This window comes from Aotus nancymaae, unplaced genomic scaffold (genome assembly GCF_030222135.1).
Source record: "Aotus nancymaae isolate 86718 unplaced genomic scaffold, 86718_ANA_hifiasm-v0.15.2.pri h1tg000069l, whole genome shotgun sequence".
Taxonomy (NCBI): domain Eukaryota; kingdom Metazoa; phylum Chordata; class Mammalia; order Primates; family Aotidae; genus Aotus; species Aotus nancymaae.
Window position 1 is genome coordinate 1,974,026 of NW_026988484.1, and position 27,567 is coordinate 2,001,592.

At 47.7% G+C, this 27,567-nt stretch overlaps 1 protein-coding gene and 2 pseudogenes across 3 annotated transcripts; 2 read left to right on the forward strand and 1 right to left on the reverse strand.

Moving 5' to 3' along the window:
* The first annotated feature begins 3,793 nt into the window (after positions 1–3,793).
* On the forward strand, positions 3,794–4,694 carry LOC105731385 (ubiquitin-conjugating enzyme E2 C-like; annotated as a pseudogene).
* A 218-nt stretch (positions 4,695–4,912) lies between these two features.
* On the reverse strand, positions 4,913–24,657 carry LOC105731428 (zinc finger protein 814-like). 3 transcript variants are annotated; one of them, XM_012473159.3, is made up of 3 exons: positions 24,184–24,657; positions 12,810–12,936; positions 4,913–11,131 (listed from the first exon to the last, which is right to left on the reverse strand). In XM_012473159.3, the coding sequence occupies exons 1-3, from the start codon at positions 24,214–24,216 to the stop codon at positions 9,306–9,308; spliced, it is 1,986 nt and encodes a 661-aa protein (XP_012328582.2). In that variant the 5' UTR covers positions 24,217–24,657; the 3' UTR covers positions 4,913–9,305. The 3 variants fall into 3 exon arrangements, with proteins under 3 accessions (XP_012328582.2, XP_064223469.1, XP_064223470.1); XM_064367399.1 differs by lacking the exon at positions 24,184–24,657 and adding an exon at positions 23,807–24,040; XM_064367400.1 differs by lacking the exons at positions 12,810–12,936; positions 24,184–24,657 and adding an exon at positions 23,807–24,040.
* LOC105731387 (midkine-like) lies at positions 24,452–26,095 on the forward strand (annotated as a pseudogene).
* The last annotated feature ends 1,472 nt before the right edge of the window (positions 26,096–27,567 follow it).

Consider the following 27,567-nt stretch of genomic DNA (forward strand, 5'->3'; position numbering starts at 1 on the left):
CCTTCGCCCCACCCTATCTTTTTTTTTTTTTTTTTTTGAGACAGAGTTTCGCTCTTGTTACCCAGCCTGGAGTGCAATGGCGCGATCTCGGCTCACCGCAACCTCCGTCTCCTGGGTTCAGGCAATTCTCCTGCCTCAACCTCCCGAGTAGCTGGGATTACAGGCACGCGCCACCATGCCCAGCTAATTTTTTTGTATTTTTAGTAGAGACGGGGATTCACCATGTTGACCAGGATGGTCTCGATCTCTTGATCTCGTGATCCACCCGCCTCGGCCTCCCAAAGTGCTGGGATTACAGGCGTGAGCCACCGCGCCCGGCCCTCACCCTATCATCTTAACTACTCTTACGCCTTGCCCCACCCACCACCGTAACTGAATTTACTCCGTAACACCCTTGCCCCCTCCCCAAAAGATTTACCCCAACCCATAAAAGCAACTCCTACAGCCGGGCGCGGTGGCTCGTGCCTGTAATCCCAGCACTTTGGGAGGCCGACGCTGGTGGGTCACGAGGTCAAGAGATCGAGACCATCCTGATCAACATGGTGAAACCCCGTCTCTACTAAAAGTACAAAAAAAATTAGCTGGGCATGGTGGTGCGTGCCGGTAATCCCAGCTACTCAGGAGGCTGAGGCAGGAGAATTGCCTGAACCCAGGAGACGGAGGTTGCGGTGAGCTGAGATCGCGCCATTGCACTCCAGCCTGGGTAACAAGAGCGAAACTCCGTTTCAAAAAAAAAAAAAAAAAGAATAACCTACATACATATACATATGTATGTTATTACTATATATATTACATATAAAAGTATTCGTGCATGTATATATACACATACACATACACATAAACACACACAAACACACACACAAATCCTTACTCTGATAGAGAAAACCATAGTTGGGTTAATGGTACACAGAGAGCATGAAAACACATTGCTCTGATATGTACATATTGAATACATTTACAAGAGCTTATACATAGATATATAACTTGATTATCAATTTGGAGTGAAAATAGATAATATAATTAAAAATTAAAATAGATTAAAAATTGAGATAGAGCCGGGCGCGGTGGCTCACGCCTGTAATCCCAGCACTTTGGGAGGCCGAGGTGGGTGGATCACAAGGTCAAGAGATCGAGACCATCTTGGCCAACATGGTGAAACCCCGTCGCCACTAAAAATACAAAAAATTAGCTGGGCATGGTGGCGTGTGCCTGTAATCCCAGCTAGTCAGGAGGCTGAGGCAGGAGAATTCCCTGAACCCAGGAGCCGGAGGTTGCAGTGAGCCGAGATCGCGCCATTGCACTCCAGCCTGGGTAACAAGAGTGAAACTCCGTCTCAAAAAAAAAAAAAAAAATTTGAGATAGAGAACTGGCTCACGTCTGTAATCCCAACACTTTGGGACGCCAAGGCGGGCGGAACATGAGGTCAGGAGATCGAGACCATCCTGGTCAACATGGTGAAACCCCGTCTCTACTACCAATACCAAAATTAGCTGGGCATGGTGGCACGTGCCTGTAATCCCAGCTACTTCCGAGGCTGAGGCAGGAGAATCACTTGAACCAAGGAGGTGGAGGTTGCAGTGAACCAAGATTATGCTACTGCACTCCAGCCTAACAACAGAGCAAGTAAGACTCTGTCTCAAAAAAAAAAAAAATTGAAATAGAAAAACTGCTCAATTTATGCCTCACATAAAAAGACATATTATATATATATATACACACACACACATATACATACTTTTTATTTTTGGAGACAGAATCTTGCTCTGCTGTCCAGGCTGGAGTGCAGTGCCATGACCACGGCTCACTGCAGCCTCGACCTCCAAGGCTCAAGCGATCCTGCTCGCTCAGCCTCCTGAGTAACTGGGACTATAGGCATGCACCATGCCCGGCTGATTTTTGCATTTTTTATAGATACAGGCTGTTCTCAATCTCCTTGGCTCAAATCATCAGCTTCCCTCTGCCTCCCAATGTGCTGGGATTACAGGCATCAACTATTATGCCCGACCCTAGATTATTTTTTAAACAGTTTATTTTAAGAAAATTGGGGTGCACAAGTCATAAAAAGCAAGGATTAAATTTAAAGGCAAAAATTTGTTTTACTTTTCTACATAAAATTAAAAGGAAAGCACATTAAAAGTGACAACCTGGCCGGGTGTGGTGGCTCATGCCTGTAATCCCAGCACTTTGGGAGGCCGAGGCGGGCAGATCACGAGGTCAGGAGATCAAGACCATCCTGGCCAACATCGTGAAACCCCGTCTCTACTAAAAATACAAAAAAGTTACCTGGGTGTGGTGGTGCGCACCTGTAGTCCCAGCTACTCAGGAGGCTGAGGCAGGAGAATCGCTTGAACCCAGGAGGCTGAGGTTGCAGTGAGCCAAGATTGCACCATTGCACTCCAGCCTGGCAACAGAAGACTCTGTCAAAAAAAAAAAAAAAGGGACAACCCAAGATGGAAATAATGACAAGAACTACACGAGGCAGAGACTGCAGGACTGAGATCATGCCACTGCACTCCAGCCTGCGCAACAGAGCTGGACCCGTCTGTTAAATACAAAAAAAGAAGGAAAGGAGTCACCTATAATTTTACTAATCATACAGATTACATTGAGATAAATCACAAAATATTAGGCAAAACTTTAAAACAATTTTTAACGATCCAATATATCAAAGAGAGATGCCATACAATATATTTGTTTGCCAGAATGTCACTGTGATTTCAAAACTGACCACTAACTAACATTGATTGAGAACTTTTATAATATTATATATAGGCCAGGCGCGGTGGCTCACGCCTGTAATCCCAGCACTTTGGGAGGCCGAGGCGGGTGGATCACGAGGTCAAGAGATCTAGACCATCCTGGTCAACATGGTGAAACCCCGTCTCTACTAAAAATACAAAAAATTAGCTGGCCATGGTGGCGCGTGCCTGTAATCCCAGCTACTCAGGAGGCTGAGGCAGGAGAATTGCCTGAACCCGGGAGGCGGAGGTTGCGGTGAGCCGAGATAGCGCCATTGCACTCCAGCCTGGGTAACAAAAGCGAAACTCCGTCTCCAAAAAAAAAAAAAAAAAAAAAAAAAAATTATATATATACATATTTTTATTTATTTTTTTTTTTTGAGAGGGAGCCTCACTCTGTCAGCCAGGCTGCAGTGCAGTCATATGATCTCAGCTCACTGCAACCTCCACATACCAGTTCAAGTGATTCCTTTTAAACCAGGTATGGTGGCTCATGCCTGTAATCCCAGCACTTTGGAAGGCTGAGACGGGCAAATCATCTGAGGTCGGGAGTTCGAGACCAGCCTGACTAACACAGAGAAACCCCATCTCTGCTAAAAATAACAAAACATTAGCCGGGTGTGGTGGTGCATGCCTGTAATCCCAGCTACTCAGGAGGCTGACGCAGAAGAATCGCTTAAACCCAGGAGTCAGAGGTGGCGGTGAGCTGAGATCACACCACTGCACTCCAGCCTGAGTGACAAGAGCGAGACTCCGTCTCTTTCTCTCTCTCTCTCACTCTGTATTTTTTATTTTATGTGTGTGTGTGTGTATATATATATATATACACACACACACACACACATATATATACACACACACATATATATAATAAAAATTATACATGATGATCACAGATGCAGTCACATTTTCTTAGTTCTTGTCTGCCAGTGCCACCCAGAGTCTCCCAAAACTGTGACCCAGCCGCTGCCAGTGTCTCCACTGCCCATAAAGGAGCTGAGCCCAGCAGGGGCACTGCCCAGGGCCCTGTATGCAAAAGGCTACAGCAGGAGCTGATGACCCTCATGATATCTGGTGACAAAATAATTTCTGCCTTCCCTGAAAGACTTATCAAATGGGTAGAGACCAGCCATGAAGCAGCCGGCACAGTACATGAAGACCTGAGGTATAAGCTCTTGCTGGAATTCCCGAATGGCTACTCACCCTTACAATGCACCCTGCTACCATCCTAATATGGACATCCCGAAGGACAAGTGGTCTGCCCTGTTTGTCAGAACCATCCTGCTCTGTATGCAGTGCCTGCTAGAACCCAACACTGATAGCCCTTTGAACACACATGCTACCAAGCTCTGGAAAAACCCTACACCTTTAAAAAGTATCGGCAAGAAACCTACTCAAAGCAGGTTGTGATAACCTGCTTTTTGTTAGCTTAAACTGACTCTCTCTCTTAGCTAAGAGCTGTTCAGGCTTCTTGTTAGGTTCTTGAGCGGGACAGACTCCATCTTACCGTCTTCATTTTAGTTATTCCCCTCATTAAGTATGTAACTGTAGGATGTAGCTGGGGCAGGATGACACCAAGCACACCCAGGAGTGCATCTGCTGAGAAGAGGCCTGGGAATGCAGGTGCGGTCGAGAACCCAGAGCCCCCCTAAGTTGTATGTTTTTATGACAGCTTTAGCCCTTGCACCTTGTACTGCTTTATTTCTCATGTGCTAGTTTACCTTTTAACTTTCTGCTTACTCTGCTTCTGTGAAAACCTTTTTTCAGCTAGCTTCCCCCTCCCTTTTCAAACTGGGGTATAAGAAACCCCCAGACTCTTTCTTCAGGGCCGAGAACTTTCGGTGTCAGCCACCTCTCGGTCCCTAGCTAAAATAAAGGACTCATAATTCAATCTCAGAGTGTGGCACATTCCTTAACTCGCTCGGGTACAGCAAGGTGACCAGCCAGGAGCCATGACTCAGGCTGCCTGGCCTATCCTCGTGTTGTCTTTTTAATTTTTCCTTAGCTCATCTGCCCTTTCTGTGACTTCTGTATAGAATTCTGTATCTTGAGCTGTGGTAGTATTTTTGTTTTGTTTTTGCCTTTTAAATTAAGCCTTGGTTGAGCATTTGTCATGTATATTAAATACACACAGAATGGTCATTAAAAAAAAAATGCAAGAGGACACCCAGGAATTGTAAGAGGAAACCCTTTATTACATCAATCATACAAAATTCCAGAAAATGGAAGGTACTCTATTGTACAGCAAAGTGAATCACTGGTTGTCTGGAAGGCAGACACACTTTATAAAAAGGTTCCAGGTAAATATAAAGGTGATACGTTCATTATTGTGACTACGTTAATGGTTTCATGGGATTACATGAAACAAGATTTATCACATAACTTAAATATGCATAGCTTATCGAATGTCATTTATAACTTATCACAGCTTTAAAATATACTTCAGACTGCACCACTGCATGGGTGCAGTGGCTCCCGCCAGTAATCCCACCACTTTGGGAAGCTGAGTTAGGCAAGGCATCTGGGGTCAGGAGTCCAAGATCAGCCTGGCCAATGTGGCAAAACTCTGTCTCTACAAAAAACACAAAAATTGGCCAGGCATAGTGCCACACCTACAATCCCAGCTACACAGGAGGGCTGAAGCAGGAGAATCACTTGAAACTAGGAGGTAGAGGTTGCAGTGAGCCGAGATCATGCCACTGCACTCCAGCCTGGTCAACAGTAAGACTGTCTCAAAAAAAAAAAAAAAAAAAAAAAGAATAAAATGCAGTTCAAAAGGAAAATATAGATTTACCATCATTTCTGGCAAATAGGTTTGGTAACTCTATACTGACTACACCAACTCTTCTCATGCCCTAACTGGGACAACTAGCCTCCAAGGTACAAATAGTGATGTGGCAGGAAGGCCATTTCTACCTGATTAACCTGGCTGGCTGATGACAAAGGCCACATCACTGAACTGAGATCTCCCTTTCCCTAGTGTCTTCCTCCTGCTAATGCAGGAGTGACCTTGAGGTCAACAGCCCAGAAAGGGTACAGGAATTCACAAAACATTTATATTATTTCTTGTTTTTAAAATCCTCTGGAGAGTTTTCTTTTTTTTTGAGATGGAGTTTCGCTCTTGTTACCCAGGCTGGAGTGCAATGGCGCAATCTCGGCTCACCACAACCTCCGCCTCCTGGGTTCAGGCAATTCTCCTGCCTCAGCCTCCTGAGTAGCTGGGACTACAGGCACGCGCCACCATGGCCAGCTAATTTTTTGTACTTTTAGTAGAGACGGGGTTTCACCTTGTTGACCAGGATGGTCTCGATCTCTTGACCTCGTGATCCACCCGCCTCGGCCTCCCAAAGTGCTGGGATTACAGGCGTGAGCCACTGTGCCTGGCCCCTAGATTATTTCTTCTGACAACGGCCTCAGCTAAACAACATTCATCATTACGGAAGTTCTGATAATTCCTGTATCTACATATTCATCACATACATAGTGACTGGATCATTGTGGATGTCCTTTTAAAAGACATCCATTGGGCTGGGTGTGGTGGCTCATACCTATAAACCCTGCACTTTGGGAAGCCTAGGCGGGTGAATCATGAGGTCAGGAGATAGAGACCATCCTGGCCAACATGGTGAAATCGCATCTCTACAAAAAATACAAAAATTAGCCGGTTGTGGTGCCAGGCACCTGTAATCCCAGCTACTCAGGAGGCTGAAGCAGGAGAATAGCTTGAACCCAGGAGGCGGAGGTTGCAGTGAGCCAAGATCGCGCCACTGCACTCCAATCTGGCAACAGACTGAGAGTCCATCTCACAAAAAAGACACACATTACACCTGTTATCCTAGCACTTTGGGAGGTCGAGGTGGGCAGATCACTTCAGGTCAGGAGTTCGCTATCAGCCTGGGCAACATGGTGAAACCCCATCTCTACTAAAAATACAAGAATTAGCCAGGCATGGTGGTGGGTGCCTCTAGTCCCAGGTCCTCAGAAGGTTGAGGCAGGATAACTGTTTGAACCTGGGAGGCAGAGGTGGCTGTGAGCTGAGATTGTGCCCTTGCACTCCTGCCTGGGCGATAGGGCAAGACTCTATCTCAAAAAAAAAAAAAAAAGAAAATGTTTTACAACCACATTATTCTGTCTCCTCACTCAATTGCCTATAAATGCAGTAATTCTATAGCATTACAACCTGTGATGCTATCCTACAGAATTCTGGGTATCAGGGCATTTGTCTGCATTCCAAGAGCTGGGGAACAGATTTCCCCCAGCAGTACCAAGCACAATGCAATATACCTCATGAAAGTGAGAGTTCTGTCTTGTTCAAGAAACACCAACTGTCACAAAAGGCACCCTGTACCCAGCTGACCTATGAACCCACTAATTGTAGTATCCATGCTACAGATAAAGACCACAAAGCCCCAAAGGCCTTCTTTGGAGGCCTCTGGCAGCTACGTAAAAAACAGTCCACAAGTGGAGAAAGCTATATTCTGCATTCATACCGTCCTCTGAGTCACAAAGGGTTTAGCCATGCCAACAAAAGCTGTGATCCCTTCACGGTTACAGGACCTACTTGATTCTGAACCACCCATACAGTGATAGCAACCCCCAAGATTGAAGGGTTAAACAATAAGGGCTTCATAATAGCATAAACCAGAGAAACGGGAGGCAGGCTGGTTTTTTTTTTTTTGAGATGGAGTTTCGGTCTTGTTACCCAGGCTGGAGTGCAATGGCGCGATCTCGGCTCACCGCAACCTCCGCCTCCTGGGTTCAGGCAATTCTCCTGCCTCAGCCTCCTGAGTAGCTGGGATTACAGGCACGCGCCACTGTGCCCAGCTAATTTTTTGTGTTTTTAGTAGAGATGCGGTTTCACCATTTTGATCAGGATGGTCTCAATCTCTTGACCTCGTGATCCACCCGCCTCGGCCTCCTAAAGTGCTGGGATTACAGGCGTGAGCCACCGCGCCCGGCCGCAGGCTATTTTTAGGATCATAAAAACAGTGGAGGGTAGAAAATCTGTCAAGATTGATGTGACACCCACGAGATCCCTGAAAGACACAGTCCATCTTTTCAGGTCAACGTAAGAGTCCTCTGGGATAAAAATGGGTAAGGTCCATGGCACAACTTACCAGACATAAAGAAATGACAAAGAAGTGCCAAAGCTGCTCAAAAAATCCTTCTGTAACTAGAGCAGGAATTACATGTTTAAAAAAAAAAAGTCAGGCACAGAAACTCACACCTGCAATCCCAACACTTTGGGAGGCCAAAGTGGAAGGATCACTCGACCCTAGGACTTTGAGACCAGCCTGGGCAATATGGCAGGATCCTGTCTCTCCAAAACTTAAAAAAATCAGCAAAGCATGGCGGTACATCCCTGTGGTTTCAGCTACTCAGGAGGCTGAAGCAAGAGTCACTTAAGCCCAAGAGACAGAGGATGCAGTGAACTGTGAATGCACCACTGTACTCCGTCCTGAGCAAGAGTGACACCGTCTCTAAAAACATCTAGTAAGGTAACTGGGTAGAGTGAAAACTGCACTGCAACTGCGACATGCTTGCAAATTTTTTTTTTTTTTTTGAGACGGAGTTTCGCTCTTCTTACCCAGGCTGGAGTGCAATGACGCGATCTCGGCTCACCGCAACCTCCGCTCCGGGGTTCAGGCAATTCTCCTGCCTCAGCCTCCTGAGTAGCTGGGATTACAGGCACGCACCACCATGGCCAGCTAATTTTTTGTATTTTTAGTAGAGACGGGGTTTCACCATGTTGACCAGGATGGTCTCGATCTCTTCACCTCATGATCCACCCGCCTCGGCCTCCCAAAGTGCTGGGATTACAGGCGTGAGCCACCGCGCCCAGCCTCAAAAGGCATTTCTACAGAGGGAACTCTCCTGTGTGTTATGAAGCTACATTTCTACATAAATATCTCACATCTGTCACACTAGTAAGACCCTGATCCGGTGTTAATGCTCTGATCTTGAAGGAGCAGAGAGGTGTGGCTACAAAATTGCCCAGATTTATTTCATTTGTCTAGTGCGAACTCTCTGATGTCCAAGGAGAGCAGACCTTCCTTCAGGTAACTTTTTTGCCACATTTGCTGCAATCACAAGACCTTACTCCAGTGTGAACTCTCCTGTGTTTAATGAGACTGAAAGTTTCAGCAAAAGATTTCCCACATTCACTACACTAAGGCCTTTCTCTTGTGAGATGATGAAAAAGTGAAAAGCTTCAGCTACATTTCTTTCCACATTCACTGTACCCGTAAGACTTTTCTCCAGTGTGAACTCTTCTGTGTTTAGTGAGATTGGAGCTTTCAGCAAAAGACTTCCCACATTCACTGAACTCTTAAGTCTTCTGACCAGTGTGAACTCTCTTATGAACACAGAATTTAGAACTCTGAGTAAATGAATTCCCACAATCATTGCATTTTATATAGCCATTCTCCACTGTGAACTCTTTGGTGTGCAATGAGGTGGTCCTTACTGCTAAAAACCTGAGCATCCTCACACTCATATGGCTTTTCTCCATTGTGAACTCTCTGGTGTACAAGGAGGTGAGACTTCTTGTTAAATAATTTCCCACATTTATAAGGCTTTTTCTCCAGTGTGAACTCTCTTGTGTTTAGTGAGACCGGAGCTTTTGGCAAAAGATTTCCCACATTCACTGCACTCATAAGGCTTTTCTCCAGTGTGAACTCGCTTATGAACATGGAATGTAGAGCTGTGAGTAAATGACTTTCCACACTCATTGCATTCATATGGCCTTTCTCCAGTGTGAACTCTCTGGTGTTCAATGAGTTGGTACTTATGCCTAAAAAGTTTCTGACAAGCCTCACACGCATATGGCTTTTCTCCAGTGTGAACTCTCTGGTGTGCAAGGAGGTGAGACTTCTTCTTAAATGATTTTCCACATTCCCAACACACATAAGGCCTTTCTCTAGTATGACTATGCTGGTGTTGAATGAGGTTGCCCATGTGACTAAAACATTTCCCACATTCCCCACACTTATAAGGTCTTTCTGTAGTGTGAACTCGCTGATGATTGCTAAGGTGTCCTTTTTCATTAAAAGACTTCCCACATTGTCCACACTCATAAAGTCTTTCTCCACTGTGAACTCGCTGATGATGAACAAGGCTGCGCTTATGACTGAAAGATTTCCCACATTCTCCACATTCATAAGGTCTTTCTCCAGTATGAACCTGCTGATGGCTCCGAAGGTGCCCGTTTGAACTGAAAGATTTCCCACATTCTCCACACTCATAAGGTCTTTCTCTAGGGTGAACTCGCTGATGTAAAATGAAGGTGCCCTTATGACTAAAAGATTTCCCACACTCTCCACACTCATAAAGTCTTTCTCCAGTGTGAATGCGGTGATGGTTCCTAAGGTGTCCTTTCGAACTGAAAGATTTCTCACATTCTCCACACTCATAAGGTCTTTCTCCAGTGTGAATTCGCTGGTGTAAAACGAGGTTGCCCTTTTGACTAAATGATTTTCCACATTCTCCACACTCATAAGCTCTTTCTCCACCGTGAACTCGCTGATGGTGAACAAGGCTGCGCTTATGACTGAAAGATTTCCCACATTCTCCACATTCGTAAGGTCTTTCTCCAGCGTGAACTTGTTGATGGCTCCTAAGATGTCCTTCTGAACTAAAATGTTTCCCACATTCTTCACACTCGTAAGGTCTTTCTCCAGTGTGAAACCGCTGATGTTGAGTGAGGTAGCTCTTTTGACTAAAACATTTCCCACATTCTCCACATTCATGAGGTTTTTTTTCACTGTGAACTGTCTGATGATTACTAAAGCTATCATGTTTGCTAAAGGATTTCCCACATTCACAGCACACGTAACATTCTTCTCTAGGGAGACGTGTCTGATGCTGACCAAGAACATTTCTGGTGCTAAGATGTTTCATGCATCCTCCACGACTGTAATGAGTTTCCCCCCGCTGAAAGGGAGACACACACTCAGTTTTGCTGTCTGACTTCTCCCCAGTGTGAATGGCCTCTAGCTGAAGTAATCCTGACCGGGGCAAAAAGTCCTTCCCACTCTGACTGAAGACAGATGCCTCCTCTGACAAATGGAACTTATACCTCTTCACAAACAACGCTTCCTCAACACTGCCTCTATAGGGTTTCTCTCCAATATCCTGATTCTTGTGCCGATGAAAGTTTGCACTGTCATACGATTTACTCCCCCATGCCTCACACCTGTGCTCTTTCTGCTTGTGATGTGTTCCCTGATGATCTGCCATATGCAAAATGTCCCCTAAGATCGGGCCACACATCTCACAAGGGTGAGCCTTCTTGGGGGACACACCTGCTGTAGGAGTCCTGACCTGAGTCTCTCTTTGCACATAAATACTCTGCTTAGAAGGTGCCTCCTCATCTTCCACTCCACACCAACAACCTGAAAGCAAGAAAATGCTGGTGAAGTGCATGTTAACTCTGGTGGGAAGGCACAGACTACCCACAGGTGTATCTCACAAACTGAGGAATTACTCCAACGAAATATTTGGGAGAACAGAATGTTGGCTTCAGATGAAAGATGGTGCTATTTATTATTACTGGACTATAAAGGTCACAGAATGTAGGAGGCCTCATCATGTAAAGGGTGCCATATGTAACACAGGGAGTATAGGCAGGGTCTACAATTCCTGCATCTGCAAACCACTCATCTACAGGACTTTATCTCCTGATGACATGTGAGTACTATATAGAGGGATTTGTCCAGGCTAAAAAAACACGAGCATAACATAGCAGCTATTGGTCAAGGACAGTTTAACAAACTGTATGTATTTCCTAACACAAAACCTCTACGCCAATACTGGACAGCACTGCAGATTGCAACGTATGTAAAATAAATGAGATGTGGGGTAGTGGGATGGGAAGACTAGATAGGAGAATGGATATTAGGGTACACGTTCATGTACAAATAGGTCAAAAGGTTAAAAAAAAAGAGAAGTGATAAGGTATACAAGTGACAAGTGTGATGCTCTCAAGAATGGGGAAGAAAAGACAGAATATATGTGTGCCTACTTCCCTTGCCACAAAAATACTACGAAAATAGAACAGGTTTCTGGTATGATGTCAACAAAGCCCTGACTCTATGACCTCCTCAAAGTGCCACTCTTCCTTTTTTTTTTTTTTGTGACCGAGTCTTGCTCTTGATGTCCAGGCTGCAGTGCAGTGGTGCGATCTCAGCTCACTGTAACCTCCGCCTCCTGGGTTCAAGTGATTCTCCTGCCTCAGCCTCCCAAGTAGCTGGGACTACAGGTGCCTGCCACCATACGTGGCTAATTTTTTTAATTTTTAGTAGAGATGGGGGTTTCACCATCTTGGCCAGGCTGGTCTTGAACTCCTGACCTCGTGATCCACCCGCCCCAGCCTCCCAAAGTGCTGGGATTACAGGCGTGAGCCACCGCGCCCGGCCTAGGGGTCCACTCGTAAGGGACTCATTCCTTCTGAGCCCATTATGCTGAGGCTGAATTCAGTTGCATCTTCAAGAATATAGAAGATTGTGCATCCCACCACAAAGATGACCAAATACACAGGAAATGGATAATGTACAGGCTAAGAGAAAGACAGAACAAGGGAACAGCCAACATTGTCTCAGAACAACTCAGCACATGAAAGCCCACTGGAGCAAAAAACTGAGTATTTCAAGGAGAATTTCTAAAGGGGGTCCTGCAAGAACAGCCTCTGGTCTATGTAGGCAGTAATGTAGTCTGTGAAGGCAATTCCTGCCACAGGCAGGCATAAGGAAACAGCAGCTAGAGAAAGGAAGTAGACTCTGGGTACACAGTAACCTGAAATCTAGACAAGGACCCAAACATCTACAGGACTTACAAGGCGGGCTTCTAACTATGATTCCCTCCCTGAGAGCTTGCAGTAAAGCAGGTATTGGGGCTGCTCCAAGAAAGGAGCATGTCAGTGTGCACACCTCAGTCCTACCACCCAGGAACCTACCCATAGAACTGAAGTAGGAAGCTGCACCCATGCTCCGGACATGAGAAAGTCTTGCCAGTGGGGAAAGGGGGAAGGACAGAGACTAGCTCAGCTCACAAGGGTGAGTGTGAGCAACTTACCCAGGGAGGATGTAAGTGCCAAGTTCTCCAGCATCACATCACGATACAGACATCTCTGAGCCTCACTGAGGAGATTCCACTCCTCCCAGGTAAAGTTCACAGCCACGTCTTCAAAAGTCACTGCACCCTGTTATGATGTTGACAGATGAAAGTACAAAGCCCCCGTAAGGTGAGGTATCACAGTCCATCTCTCCCACATCTACGCTTGCATATCCTCCTGTCAAGGTCCTCAACTCATAGGAGAAACTAGCACCACCAACAATAATTAGTTGAGCAAATAGGTATCTATGCTGTGACAGGCACTTCCACTACTATGGCTGAGGTCATGGAAAGCCCAGTGTCGTACCTTTAGCACATCAGACACACTCTCTCTAAATGCACATCATTCTTTACACTTCCCAGGCACATGTCCCCGTCAATACCCGGCTGACTGCCACACACCACTGGCCTCTAAACAACTGAAAAGTATCTTAATGTCCGCCTTTTTCTTCTACTAGTGTGGGTGGAAATCTCCCCCTAGGGTTTTATAATGCTGGTAAAACAAATGACATCTGATACTCTACAGATGTCATCAAGAGCAATTTACAAATCAAATATATTGAGCTGGGCACAGTGGCTCACACCTGCAATCCCAGTACTTTGGGAGGCTGAAGCAGGTGAACTGCCTGAGGTCAGGAGTTTGAGACCTGCCTGGCCAACATAGTGAAACACCATCTCTACTAAAAATACAAAAAATTAGCTGGGCGTGCTTGGCACGCGCCTGTAATCCCAGCTACTCGGGAGACTGAGGCAGGAAAATTGCTTGAAACCAGGAGGCAGAGGTTGCAGTGAGCCGAGATGGCGCCATTGCACTCTAGCCTGGGCAACAAGAGTATAACTTTGTCTCAAAAAAAAAAAATTCAAATAATAGCCTGATAAGAGGGACACCACTCAGCACAAAGGGCCACACTTTGTGGCACCGTGGATAAGAGAGAGCAACCATGGCCACGGCATGCAAGCCTGTTAAGATGAAGACGGCATAATGGCCTGATTCCCTCGGGAGGATGCCACTGACTTCTTTGAATAACTCTGGACATAGACATGGAATTGAAATTCACTACAAAGTATAACAGAAACCTGCCTGGTCCCATTGAGGGAAAGGTGTCAGAGGCTAGGATACCTTTCTTAAGAGAGTGAAGTGGCCGGTCATGGAGGCTCACACGTGCAATCCCAGCACTCTTGGAGGCTGAGGCGGAAGGACTGCTTGAGCCCAGGCGGTCAAGACCAGCCTGGACAACATGGCAAGACCCCGTTTCTAGCACACACACACACACACACACACACACACACACACACACACACGAGAGAAAAAAATTGGATATATAAAAAGAGAGTAGAATGGGAAAGAAACTTGCACTCAGGCTGTGTGTGGTTGTATCAATATAATCAGCATTCAGGTGGCAAGTCACACTTGGCCTTCACTTAATTTCGTATTACTGGAAATGGCACTAAAAAGGGCTGGAGAGTCTTGAGTTGCCAATGCCACCTGTCCCCATCACCCATGAACAGCTCCCTGGTGTGGAGAATCTGTGCTCCTGGGAGGGGAAAGCACAGTGACTGTCAGACTTTGCACAGAGCTCAGTGCTTCCCAGTCACAGCAGAAAGCAAAACTGGGCTGAACTCAACTGACACCTACCCAAGGAATGAGCATATAGACCAGCCCAGCCAGAGGGGAATCACCCACCCCAACGGTCAGAACTTGAGGTCTGGCAAGCCTTGTCACTGTGTGCTGGAGGGCTCTGAAGCCCTAAATGAACTTGAGAGGAAGTCTAGGCCACAAGAACTGCAACCCCCAGGCATGCCCTGTGCTGAGCTGTGCTCAGGGCCAGTGGACCTGGTTGGGCCGGGGGAGACGCCAGCTGGAAAAGCTAAGGGTGCGCTTGTGCCACACCTCCCCCCAACCCCAAGCTACACAGCCCCTTCCTTCCACTTGAGAGAAGAGAGGGAAGAGCAAAAAGAACTTTGTCGTGCATTTTGGATACCACATCAAACACGGGATAGGGCACTGGACAGGGCTGTGAGGCCCCATTCCAAGCCCACTCACATAGTATTTCTAGATACACCCTGAACCAAAATGAAACCCACTGCCTTGAAGGAAAGAGCTCAGTCATGGGAGGACCCATCACCTTCTGACTAAACAACCCTTGGACCCTGAATACCAGCAGTACCCAGGTAGTATGTGAAGACACTGGGTGAGATTCTCAGACCTGCCAGCTTCAGGTATAATACAGCACGCTGCCAGCTGTGGTGGCTACGGTCAGACTCCATCTGCTTGAGAATAACAGAGAAAAAAGGAAAGGGGCCTTTCTCTTGTACCTTAGGTACCAGCTCAACCACAGAGAGTCAGAGCACCAAGAAGGCTCTTGGGGTCCCAGAATCCAGGCCTTGGCTAGTGGAAGCCATTGCTGGACCTGCCCTGAGTCTTGAAGAGTGAGCCTCAGACCGGGCAACATTCACCACAAGCTGACTACAGAGTCTTAGGCCTTCAGGGAACATCAGCGGCAGCGTGACAGCACTCCCTGTGGGCCCGCGGTGCTGGTGGGCCAGAGTGAGGCTTGTCTGCCTACGGGAAGGGAGGGAAGAGTGAAAAGGACTCTATCTCGTAGTCTGAGTGCCAGCTCAGCTACAGTGCAAAAGAACGCCATGTAGATACATTTCTAAGGTTTTTCACTCCAACCCCAACTCACAGACGGCATCTCTATACCAACCTGAGGTCTGCGGGAACTTACCGTCCCAAGGAGAAGGATATAAGCCTGTCTGGCTTAGCCACCTGCTGACTGTACAGGGCTAGGGCCTTGAGTGAACCCAGGCAATAGCCACGTGCTGCCTACGAGAGCCTTGGGTGAAACCCAGTGCTGTGCTGGCTTCAGCCCTCACCCAGCACAGCCCCAGTGGTAGTGGCTGAAGGGGTACTTCTGTCTCACCCCCAGTTTCAGGCAGTTCAGCACTGACAGAGGGACTGGGAGAAAGTGAGGGAAGACCCAACAAGAGTCTCTACCTGTTTTTTCTGTTTGTTTGTTTTGAGATGGAGTCTCGCTCTGTCACCAGGCTGGGGTGCAGTGGTGCAATCTCGGTTCACTGCAACCTCCACCTCTCAGGTTCAAGCAATTCTCCTGCCTCAGCCTCCTGAGTAGCTGGGATTACAGGCATCCACCACCACGTCGAGCTAATTTGTGTATTTTTAGTAGAGACAGGGTTTCACCATGTAGGCCAAGTTGGTCTTGAGCTCCTGAGAGGTGATCCATCCACCTCAGCCCCACAAAGTGCTGGGATTACAGGTGTGAGCCACAGCGCCTGGCCGAGTTTCTACCTGCTAATACAGGGAATTCTTCCAGATCTTATCCGAGACCACAAAGGTGGTATAGCTCTCTGAGTCTGCAAGAGCCCCAGTATTACCACAGCTTCATCTATTTTAGGCTCCCGCTAAAGTAGATAAAGCTCAGATCACAACACCCAAGCCCCTTCAAACACCTGGGAAGCCTTCCCGAAAAGGACAGGTACAAATGAGCCCGGACTGTGAAGACTACAATAAATACCCAACTTTTTAATGCCCAGACACTGCCAAACATCTACAAGCATCAACACCACCCAGGAAAAAGTGACCTCACCAAGCAAACTACATAAAGCATCAAGTACCAATCCTGGAGAAAGAGAGATAATCCAAAACAGTTATTTTGAGGAAATTCAAGATTAACACGGAGAAATAATTCAGAATTCTATCAAATAAATTTAGCAAAGAAATTAAAATAATTAAAAAGAATCGGCCTGGCACAGTGCCTCACGCCAGTAATCCCAGCACTTTGGGGGGCTGAGGTGGGCGCATCACCTAAGGTGAGGAGTTCGAGACCAGCCTGACCAACATGCAGAAACTCAGTCTCTACTAAAAATGCAAAATTAGCCGGGCGTGGTGGTGCATGCCTGTAATCCCAGCTACTCAGGAGGCTGAGGCAGGAAAATCTCTTGAACCAGGGAGGCGGAGGTTGAGGTAAGCTGAGATGGCGCCATTGCACTCCAGCCTAGAAAACAAAAGGGAAAGTCTGTCTCAAAAAAAAAAAGCTGGCACGGTGGCTCACACCTGTAATCCCAGCACTATGGGAGGCCGAGGCGGCGGATCATGAGGTCAACAGATCGAGACCATCCTGGTCAACATGGTGAAACCCCGTCTCTACTACAAATACAAAAATTACCTGGGTGTGGTGGCTCACACCTGTAGTCTCAGCTACTCAGGAGACTGAGGCACGAGAATTGCTTGAACCCAGGAGGCAGAAGTTGCAATGAGCTGAGATCGCACCATTGCACTCCAGCCTGGGCAACAAGAGTGAAACCCTGTCTCAAAAAAACAAAACAAAACAAAACAAAGGCCGGGCGCGGTAGCCCACACCTGTAATCCCAGCACTTTAGGGGGCCAAGGTGGGCAGATAAACTGAGGTCGAGAGTCCGAGACCAGCCTGACCAACATGGAGAAACCACATCTCTTAAAAAAAAAAAAACCCAAAGCACACGCTGCCCAGTGGCTTCTGGAAGTTCCTGGTCCACAGTGTGAAGGAGCTGGAAGTGCTACTTATGTGCAACAAATCATAATGTGCTGAGATAACTCACAGTGTTTCTTCCAAGAACCACAAAGCCCTCATGGAAAGAGCTGCTCAGCTGACCATCAGAGTCACCAATCCCAATGCCAGCTGCACTGTGAAGAAAATGAGTAAACAGCTCATGTGCACAGTTTGTGTTTAAATAAAACTGTAAAAACTGCCAAAACAAAATGAATAAATAACTTTCAAGCTGGCCGGGCGCAGTGGCTCACTCTTGTAATCCCAGCACTTTGGGAGGCCGAGGCGGGTGGATCACGAGGTCAAGAGATCGAGACCATCCTGGTCAACATGGTGAAACCACGTCTCTACTAAAAATACAAAAACTTAGCTGGGCACAGTGGCGTGTGCCTGTAGTCCCAGCTACTCAGGAGGCTGAGGCAGGAGAATTGCATGAACCCAGAAGGTGGAGGCTGCGGTGAGCCGAGATCACGCCATTGCACTCCAGCCTGGGTAACAAGAGTGAAACTCCGTCTCAAAAAAAAATAAAATAAAATAACTTTCAAGCTAAGCCAGGTGCAGTGGATTTCGCCTGTAAACCTAGCACTTTGGGAGGCCAAGGCCAGTGGATCACTTGACGTCAGGAGTTCAAGACCAGCCTGGCCAATATGGTGAAACCCCATCTCTCCTAAAAATACAAGAATTGGCCAGGTGCAGTGGCTTAAGCCTATAATCCCAGCACTTCAGAAGGCCGAGGCAGGCAGATCACGAGGTCAGTGTTCAAGACCAGCCTGTCCAACTTGGTGAAACCCTGTCTCTACTAAAAGTACAAAAATTAGCCGGATGTGGTGGCGTGCACCTGTAGTCCCAGCTACTCGGGAGGCTGAGGCAAGAGAATTGCTGGAGCCTGAGAGGCAGAGGTTGCAGTGAGCTGAGACCACACCACTGCATTCCAGCCTGGGTGATAGAGTGAGTCTCCGTCTCAAAATAAATAAATAAATAAATAGGTCGGGCGCGGTGGCTCACGCCTGTAATCCTAGCACTCTGGGAGGCTGAGGTGGGTGGATCACCTGAGGTCAGGAGTTCAAGACCAGCCTGGCCATCATGGTGAAACTCTATCTTTAACATAAATAAATTAATTAATTAAAATAAGCAATTAAAAAATCCTTTTAATACAATAATCAGAAGTAAAAATAAATAAAAGTAAAAAAAAATTTTAATCTTTTTTAAAAAATACAAAAATAGGCCGGGCGCGGTGGCTCAAGCCTGTAATTCCAGCACTTTGGGAGGCCGAAGCGGGTGGATCACGAGGTCAAGAGATCAAGACCATCCTGGTGAACATGGTGAAACCCCGTCTCTACTAAAAATACAAAAAATTAGCTGGGCATGGTGGCACGTGCCTGTAATCCCAGCTACTCAGGAGGCTGAGGCAGGAGAATTGCCTGAACCCAGGAGGCGGAGGTTGCGGTGAGCCGAGATCACGCCATTGCACTCCAGCCTGGGTAACAAGAGCCAAACTCCGTCTCAAAAAATAAAAAAATAAATAAAATAAAAAAAATAAAAAAATTAGCTGGACCTGCTGACACACACTTGTAATCCCAGCTACTTGGGAGGCTGAGGCAAAAGAATTGCTTGAACCCAGGAGTCGGAGGTTGCAGTGAGCCAAGATGGTGCCACTGCACTCCAGCCTGGGCGACAGTCCAAGGCTCCATCTCAAAAAAAAAAAAAAGAAGAATGGCTTGCCTGGGAAGCAGAGGTTACAGTGAACCAAGAGCACACCACTGCACGCCAGCCTGGGCAACAAAGTCAGACTCTGTCCCTAAATTTTTAAAATAAAGGAATGGAAAAAAATACGCCATGCCAATGGAAACCAAGACAGCAGGAGTAGCTATACTTTTATCAGGAAAAAACATATTTGAAGACAAAAACTATAAAAAGACACAAAGAGTGGCCGGGCGCAGTGGCTCAAGTCTGTAATCCCAGCGCTTTGGGAGGCCGAGGCGGGTGGATCACGAGGTCAAGAGATCGAGACCATCCTGGTCAACATGGTGAAACCCCGTCTCTACTAAAAATACAAAAAATTAGCTGGGCACGGTGGCGCGTGCCTGTAATCCCAGCTACTCGGGAGGCTGAGGCAGGAGAATTGCCTGAACCCAGGAGGCGGAGGTTGCGGTGAGCCGAGATCGCGCCATTGCACTCCAGCCTGGGTAACAAGAGCAAAACTCCGTCTCAAAAAAAAGAAAAAGAGACAAAGAAGGTCACCATAAAACGATAAAGGGGTCAATTCATCAAGAGAATATAACAATTGTATATTACACCCAACAATGAAGCACCCATCCATATAAAGCAAATATTATAAGACCTAAAGAGAGAGACAGGTCCCAATACAGTGATAGCTGGACCTTCAACATCCCATGTTCAGCACGGGACAGACCTTCTGGACAAAAAAAATCAACAAAGAAACATGAGACTTAATCTACACTATAGACCAATAGGCCTGATAGGTATTTACAACGTTTCACCTAAGGTCTACGGCATACACATGCTATTCCTCAACACATGGATGATTCGCAAGGATAGACCATATCTTAGGTCACAAAACAAGTCTTAAAACATTTTTAAAAAATAAAATACCAAGCATCTTCTCTGATCACAATGGAACAAAACTAGAAATCAGTAAGAAGAGGAATTTTGGAAACTCCACGCATACATGGAAATTAAACAATACGCCCCTGAATGACCAGTGACTCAGTGAGGAATTAAGAAGGAGACTGAAAATTTTCTTGAGACAAATGATAACGGAAACACAAAATATCAAAACATGCAGGTGAGTCTGGGATGTGCCACCTCCATGATCATCCCCGTGCACGATGGTCACTGCCGCTGCCGAAGCAGTGCCCGGCGTATCGGCCCAGTGGGCAGCCCGCCTGCGCTGACACACTGAGGCGATGCCCTGCAGGCCCTGGGCCTGAAGCACGACTGCTGCCACCGCAGGCTGCTGGCCCACGTGGACCTGCTTGAGAATCTGCTCAATTATGTACCTCTGGAGAAGTGACCAAACCGGAACCCAACCACCCGCTGTGCCGCCCATGGGCAGTCAGTTTCCTGCTGAGTTCACTAAGCCGATGCATCCGGGAGCTGCTGCAACGCCTTACTGCAGCATGTGACAATGTGTCTCGACCCCCACCCTAGAAGGGACCATCCAGTAAAGGTCTTTCAGAACAACAACAATGAAAAAAATCTACAGGATACAGTTAAAGCAGCACGAAAAAGAAGTTTATACCCGTAAATGCCTACATCAAAAAAAGAAGAAAAACTAAGGCCGGACGCGGTGGCTCACGCCTGTAATCCAAGCACTTTGGAGGTCAATCACTTTGGCGGGCGAATCACCTAAGGACGGGAGTTCAAGACCAGCCTGACCAACATGGTGAAACCGCGCCTTTATATTAAGAATACAAGAAAATATATAAATAAAAAGAAAAAAGAAAAGAAAAGCAAGAACAAAACAACCCAAAATTAGTAGAAGAAATAGTAAAAATCAGAGCAGAAATAAATGAAATTGAAATAAAGAAAACGATACAAAAGATCAATGAAGCAAACAGTTGGCTTTTTGAAAAGACAAACAAAATTGACAAGCCTTATTAGCCAAACTATAAAAAACAGGAAGACCCAAACAAATAAAATCAGTGATGAGAAAAGGAGACATAACAAGTGATGCTACAGAAGCTCAAATGATCACTAGTGACTACTTTGAGCAACTGTATGCCAATAATTTGCAACAGCTAAAAGAAATAGATAAATCCCTAGACACATACAACCCTATCAGAATTAAACCATAAAGAAATCCAAGGGCCGGGCCCAGTGGCTCACGCCTGTAATCCCAGCACTTCAGGAGGCCAAGGCAGGCGGATCACAAGGTCAGGAGTTCGAGACCAGCCTGGCCAATATGGTGAAACCCTGTCTTTGCTAAAAATACAAAAAAATCAGCCAGGTGTGGTGGCGCATGCCTATAATCCCAGCTACTCAGGAGGCTGAGGCACAATGTCGGCTCACTGCAGCCTCTGCCTCCCGGGTTCAAGCAATTCTCCCATCTCAGCCTTCTGCACAGCAAACAATTAACAGGCTGGGCACAGTAGATCACACCTGTAATCCTAGCACTTTGGGAGTCCGAGGTGGGTGGATCACAAGGCCAGGAGTTCGAAACCAGCCTGGCCAACACGGTGAAAAACCCATCTCTACTAATAACACAAAAAATTACATGGGCATGGTGGCAGGCGCCTGTAATTCCAGCTACTCGGGAGGTTGAGGCAGGAGAATCGCTTCAACCTGCGAGGCCACTGCACTCCAGCTTGGTGAAAGAGCAATGGAGACTCAAAAAACTAAAAAGAAGCAAAACAAAACAAAAAAAACCAACTACCCAGGCGTAGTGGTGTGTGCCTGTAATCCCAGCTACTCAGGAGGCTTAGACAGGAGAATCACTTGAACCTGGGAGGTGGAGGTTGCCATGAGAAGAGATCACGCCATGGCACTCCAGTATGGACAACCGAGCAAGACTCCATCTAAAAAAAATACATATATATCTAATGTAACTCATAAATAAATACACCTACTATATACTCACAAAAACTTAAAATTAAAAAAAAAGAAAATACTGGGCACAGTGGCTCATGCTTGTTAATCCCAGCACTCTGGGAGGCTGAGGTGAGTGGATCACCTGAGGTCACGAGTTAGAGACCAGCCCAGCAAACATGGTGAAACCCCATCTCTACTGAAAATATAAAAAACTGACCAGGTGGGGTGGCAGGCATCTTGTAATCCCAGCTCCTCGGGAGGCTGAGGCAGGAGAACTCCCTGAACCCAGGAGGCGGAGGTTGCGGTGAGCCAAGATCGCACCATTGCACTCCAGCCTGGGTAACAAGAGCAAAAACCTCGTCTCCAAAAAAAAAAAAGAATGCCTGTAATCCTAGCACTCTGGGAGGCTGAGGCGGGCGGATCACCTGAGGTCAGGAGTTCAAAACCAGCCTGACCAATAAGGTGAAACCCCATCTTAAAAAAATAAGAAGAAAAAGAAAAAAGAAAACATTGAAAAAAAAAATTGAGAGGCTAAGGCGGGTATCAGGAGGTCAGGAGTTCAAGACCAGTTTGGCTAACAGGGTGAAACCCCATCTCTACTAAAAATACAAAAATTAGCTGGGTGTGGTGGTGCACGCTTATAGTCCCAGCTACTCAGGAGGCTGAGGCAGGAGAACTGCCTGAACCCAGGAGGCACTGGTTGAAGCAAGCCAAGATTACGCCACTGCATTCCAGCCTGGGTGACAAAGCAAGGCTCTGTCTCAAAAAAAAAAAAAAAGAAAAAATGCTGGGCGTGGTGGCTCACACCTGTAATCCCAGCAATTTGGGAGGGCGATAAGGGTGGATCACCTGCGGTCAGGAGTTTGAGACCAGCCTGGTCAACATGGCGAAACCCTGTCTCTACTAAAAATATGAAAATTAGTCGGGCATCATGGGAGACACCTGTAATCCCAGCTACTCGGGAGACTGAGGCACAACAATAGCTTAAACCTGGGAGGCGGAGATTGCAGTGAGCAGGAATCATGCCACTACACTCTAGCCTGGGTGACAGAGTGAGACTGTCTCAAAAAAAAAAAAAAAAAAAAAAGCCGGGCGCGGTGGCTCACGCCTGTAATCCCAGCACTTTGGGAGCCGAGACGGGTAGATCACGAGGTCAAGAGATCGAGACCATCCTGGTCAACATGGTGAAACCCCGTCTCTACTAATACAAAAAAAATTAGCTGGGCATGGTGGCGCGTGCCTGTAATCCCAGCTACTCGGGAGGCTGAGGCAGGAGAATTGCCTGAACCCAGGAGGCGGAGGTTGCGGTGAGCCGAGATCGCGCCATTGCACTCCACCCTGGGTAACGAAACTCCGTCTCAAAAAAACAAAACAAAGCAAAAAAAAAACGATTAGGCCTTCAGCAGCTCAAAAGGGCCGTCCTAACAATCACTCATAATAAAAAATCAGCATCTGCTGCCTAAGGCTCTGCCACCTCAAAGACTCTTTCTTGCAAGACTACAGTCCAATCACCCACCAGCTGGCCCAGACCAGAATGCTTTCTTCGCTCCCTCTGAACTGGCTCCTTAACCTTTGCTCCTATTTTTTTCCCCTCTTAATGCTAAACATTATTAGTTGCGGAAAGTTTAACCTACAATATTTATATGTTAAGTATACTATTGTGTATGGTTTGCTATAATGATTGACTTGTGGAGTGTCTTCAGCCTCTGTGCCCATGGCCCTGACTACCAAGCGAACTGGAATCACTAAAGAGAACTGCCTCCTTGGAACTCCATTTAGCTCATGGCTTTTGTTGACTCACATAACATCAGTAAACACTTGACACTGTGGAAAGACACAAACATGCGGGGACCTGATTACCTCCACCCTTGCAATGCTCATAACATCCCCTTCTCCGAAACTCTCCATGGCTTCCAGTGTCCTCACGATGAGTGCACAGTCCCCAGCCTGCTTGCTCTTCCAGGAGCTCTGCCTCACAATTTGCTCCCAACGGGGTCTTCTCTACCCCAGAGTCCGTCCTTCCGGGTCAGTCCACCGCCAGGCCATTGCCCGCGCCAGTCCCTGTGCCTGTCGCTCTCCCCACCTTATCCCAGCGGTGTCAGAAATGGGGCCCCTCCCGCGAGCGCCTGTGTCCCGACGCCGGCGACCCGGCTGCAGAGCTGCGAGCAGGCGCCGCTCCCTCGCTGCTTTTGGGTGAGGGTGAGGTGTTTTGAGGGCACGGAAGACGCCACAATTACCTGAGCCGAGAGCCTGAGCGTGGCCGCCGCCATCGAACCACGTGGTTTTAAGTAGGGTCAGGAAGAGACTGCAACCAGCCAAGAGACACGGACACGGCGGTCCCTATCCTGGCCCAGGAGCGGGTCACGCTGGGCGCCGTCACAGAGCTCCAGATTTGCCTCTGTGCAGCGGAAGACAACTGCTCTCCGCCCTCTGGGTTCAGTCACCGCAGACCCGACCCAGCGCTCAGGAGCCTCTCACTGACGAACAAAACCAACACAAGTCAAAATGGCCGCCACTAGAGGGCGCCGGAAGTCCGGACGCATTGTCATGCGCACACAGGAAACGCCTTCTTCTGAGCTCTCGCGGCTCTTCCAGCCGTCATTCCACGCGGAGTTTGCTGGGTAATGTAGTTCTCCAGGTAACAAGGAGGGTAAAGACGGCGCTTCCCAGAAGGGCCTCTGCAGGAAAACACCAGCTCCACCTCAGGAGTATCCTTAAGAGGCGCATCCTGCCTGGCGCGGTGGCTCAGCCTGTAATTCCGACAGTATGGGAGGCCAAGTCAGAAGGATCATTTGAGGCCAGGAGTTAGAGATGAGCATAAGCAACAAGGCAAAATCCTGTCTGTACATAAAAAATGTTAGTGGAGTGTGGTTGGCCGGGCCTGTGGTCCGAGCTGCCTTAGGGTTAGGGAGCCTGAGTGGGGAGGGTCGCTTGAGCTCAGGAGTTTGAAGCTGCGGTGAGCCGAGATCGTGCCACCGCACTCCAGCCTGGGCACCAAAGCGAGACCTCTTCTCTAACAAATAAAAATAAGGGCCAGCGCGGTGGCTCACGCCTCTAATCCTAGCACTTTGCCGGGCCGAAGCAAGAGGATCACGAGGTAAAGAGTTCGAGACCAGTCTGGCCAACATGGTGAAACCCCATCTCTACTACGAATACAAAAATAGTTAACCGGGCGTGGCGGTGGTGCGTGCCTGTAATCCCAGCTTCTCGGGAGGCTGAGGCAAAATTGCTTGAACCCTGGAGGCGCAGGTTGCAGTGAGCCAAGATCGCATCACTGCACTCCAGCCTGGGCGACAGAGCAAGACTCCGTCTCGGAAAAAAAAATAATTAAAAAAATAATTAATTAGGCCGGGCGCGGTGGCTCACGCCTGTAATCCCGAGGTCAAGAGATCGAGACCATCCTGGTCAACATGGTGAAACCCTGTCTCCACTAAAAATACAAAAAAAAATTAGCTGGGCATGGTGGCGCGTGCCTGTAATCCCAGCTACTCAGGAGGCTGAGGCAGGAGAATTGCCTGAACCCAGGAGGGGGAGTTTGCAGTGAGCGGAGATCGCACCATTGCACTCCAGCCTGGGTAACAAGAGCGAAACTCCGTCTCAAATAATAATAATAATAATAACAACAACAACTAATTAGAAAAGGGGCCGCAGAGCCCGGAGCGGGACAGGCCTGGGGCGGGAGGGAAGAAGCAGCGCAGGCAGCGAGCGAGCGCGCGCACGGCTGCCCCAGGCTGCAGCACCGAGGCTTCCTCCTCCTCTCCTCCTTGCCCTGTTGGTGCTCACCTCCGCGGTGGCCAAAAAGAAAGACAAGGTGAAGAAGGACGGCCCGGGGAGCGCGTGCGCGGAGGAATGGGCCTGGTGGCCCTGCACCCTCAGCAGAAAGGATTGCAGCGTGGGTTTCCGCGAGGGCAGCTGCGGGGCCCGAACCCAGCGCATCCGGTGCAGGATCCCCTGCAACTGGAAGAAGGAGTTTGGAGCCGACTGCAAGTATAAGTTTGAGAACTGGGGTGCGTATGGGGGCACCGGCACCAAAGTCCGCCAGGGCACCCTGAAGAAGGCGCGCTACAATCCCAGTACCAGGAGACCATCCACGTGACCAAGCCCTGCACCCCCAAGACCAAAGCCAAGAAACGGAAGGGAAAGGACTAGAGGCCAAGCCTGGATGCCGAGGAGCCCCTGGTGTTACTAGGGCCTGGCCCACACCCTCCCTCTCCCTGGCCCGAGATATGACCCGCCGGTGCCTTCTGTCTGCTTGTTAGCTTTAATCAATCACGCCCTGCCTTGTCCCTCTCAGTCCCCAGCCCCACCCCTAAGTGCCCAAAGTGGGGAGGGACAAGGGATTCTGGGAAGCCTGAGCCTTCCCCAAAGCAATGTGAGTCCCAGAGCCCACTTCGCAAGATTCCATTACTAAGAAGCACATTAATTAAACCGAATTTCCCCCCTCAAAAAAAAAAAATTAAATAAATAAAAATAAATAAAAGATGGCACATCTTTCTACTCAGCAGAGGATCATCCTGCCTTTCCTTAGAACTCATATTGAGATTTCTTGGGATTATTGGATATAACTGATTATCCTAGTGCACGGAAAAATATTTCAGATTTAGTGTAGATGCTCCCAAAGGCTACAGATCCAGATTTACCTATCATTTCAAATGGTCCTTCAGATGCAAAATTCCTCTACTGGAAGCAGAGATTAATGCAAAGGTTAATAACCATTATTGTATTGTTAAAATGAATGTGTATACCCAGCGGGTTTATTTTGCCCACTACCCAGATAGAGCCAATTTATCAGGACAGGGGAATTGCAAAAGAAAAACAGTTTGAGGCCGGGCGCGGTGGCTCAAGCCTGTAATCCCAGCACTTTGGGAGGCCGAGGTGGATGGATCACGAGGTCAAGAGATCGAGACCATCCTGGTCAACATGGTGAAACCCCCGTCTCTACTAATACAAAAAATTAGCTGGGCATGGTGGTGTGTGCCTGTAATCCCAGCTACTCAGGAGGCTGAGGCAGGAGAATTGCCTGAACCCAGGAGGCAGGAGGCGGAGGTTGCGGTGAGCCGAGATTGCGCCATTGCACTCCAGCCTGGGTAACGAGCGAAACTCTGTCTCCAAAAAAAAAGAAAAAGAAAAACAGTTTGATTCACACAGAGTTGGATGAACAGCAGACCGGAGTCTTATTAATATTACTTAAATCAGTCTCCGTGAAAATTTGGAGACGGGTTTTGTTTTCATTTGTGGTTTTTTTGTGGCTGTTTTTTGTGTTTCCTTCAGACAAAGTCTCACTTTGTAGCCGAGACTGGAGTGCAGTGGCATGATCTTGACTCACTGCAACCTCTGCCTCCCGGGTTCAAGTGATTCTCCTGCCTCAGCCTCCCAAGTAGTTGGGATTACAGGCACACACCACTCCCAGTTAATTTTTGTATTCATAGTAGAGATGGGGTTTCACTGTGTTCGCTAGAATGGTCTCCATCTCCTGACCTCGTGATCCACCCGCCTCGGCCTCCCACAGTGCCGGGATTACAGCCCTGAGCCACCACCCCAGGTCTTGTTTGTTTGCTTTTTGAGTTGGAGTTTTGCTCCTGTTGACCAGGCTGGGGTGCAATGGCGCGATCTCACCTCAC